General features: G+C 43.6%; 2 protein-coding genes across 2 annotated transcripts in view; both read left to right on the top strand.

Moving 5' to 3' along the window:
• The window catches only part of LOC106013768 (tight junction protein ZO-1), a gene marked incomplete at its 5' end in the record, with an annotated part of 18,529 nt that extends 17,855 nt beyond the window's left edge, over positions 1–674 (top strand). The window contains 1 exon segment of the mRNA XM_035973452.1: positions 538–674. Coding sequence (XP_035829345.1) covers positions 538–674 — 137 coding nt within the window.
• Positions 490–1,246, top strand: part of LOC101853136 (tight junction protein ZO-2) — a gene marked incomplete at its 3' end in the record, with an annotated part of 17,188 nt that continues 16,431 nt past the window's right edge. The window contains 1 exon segment of the mRNA XM_013090371.2: positions 490–680. Coding sequence (XP_012945825.2) covers positions 674–680 — 7 coding nt within the window.

The following is a 1,246-nucleotide window of genomic DNA, read 5'->3' as shown; positions in this document are numbered from 1 at the left end:
AAAGAATGAGCAAACCACACCAGAGCACCCAACAACCACTCACTCTTCGCCCTTGACACAAGTATCTGCAAGAACGAGCCGATATCTCTTGGTGCACGACGGTGCACAATACACACATGTAGTTTTATTCGTTTACCAACGTCTCTCTTTTTTGCCTAACTCATCTCATTTCTCTCTTGTGGACACTTTTTCCACGCTGTAATAAGTTGTAAAAGAACGGAGATGTTCGTGAATCAGATCGAACAGATGTAAATGTCATATTTTCACTTTTTAAACCTGCTTTAACCAGTCTAATACTTCCTTGCTTTCTCCATACCATTACCACCTTCTTCTTCTTCTTCTTCTTCTTCTTCTTCTTCTTCTTCTTCTTCTTCTTCTTCTTCTTCTTCTTCTTCTTCTTCTTCTTCTTCTTCGTCCCCCCCCCTCCTCCTCCTCTCCCTCCCCCTCCTCCTCCTCCAGTGTCAGTTTGACCTTTACCACAGTCCACAGTCCCAAAATGTGTGAATAACACCCTATAATATTTCATCTTTCCTTCAGTGCGGAGCTGCTCAAGTCCCAACAGAAGGAAGACGCGGACAAGGAGAATTTCCCCGCCAGGGGGCGTGGCAGCCTCTTCAAGAGGAAGTCGTCTAGACGGGCCAAGTCGCTGGGGAAGGACCATTGGGACGAGGTGATGTTCGGTGAGTTTGTTTGTTTGTTTGTTTGTTTGTTTGTTTCTGTGTCTGTTTGTGATGCTTAGGTCAGTGGGTTGTTGGCGGGTACTCTGGTGTTGTTTGCTTGCTTCTCCTTTCCTATCAAACGTCTGTCGTCCTTATCTCCTCCCCTCCTTCTATTTTGTGTTTGTTACTCTCTTGTAACACCTCTAATCTTCGGCGTGGTTGGCGGGTGCTCTGGTGTGGTTTGCTCCTTCTTTCCTATAAAAAATCTATCATCCTTATCTCCCCTCCTTCTTTTCAATGTTTGTTACTCTCTTGTAACACCTCTAATCTTCGGCACTTATATGACCTTATTGTGTTGCAAATGCCGTAAAACTCTTGCAAGAACATCTAATCTTCGGCACATATATTATGACCTTATTGTGTTGCAAGTGCCGTAAAACTCTTACTAAAAACTGAACGGATGCTTAGGTCTCTCTCCTCTCTTATGTCCCCACGTGCTGTCGTTTCATGTTTGAGGATGGTCGCCATTGGAGTTTATAGCGCGGTCTTCTTTTTAAGTGGGGTTTTTTATTTATTTTTTTATTTAT

Source organism: Aplysia californica, unplaced genomic scaffold, assembly GCF_000002075.1.
Source record: "Aplysia californica isolate F4 #8 unplaced genomic scaffold, AplCal3.0 scaffold01244, whole genome shotgun sequence".
NCBI lineage: Eukaryota > Metazoa > Mollusca > Gastropoda > Aplysiida > Aplysiidae > Aplysia > Aplysia californica.
Note: the sequence above shows the minus strand (reverse complement) of the source record. Positions and strands in the feature narration are given on the sequence as shown.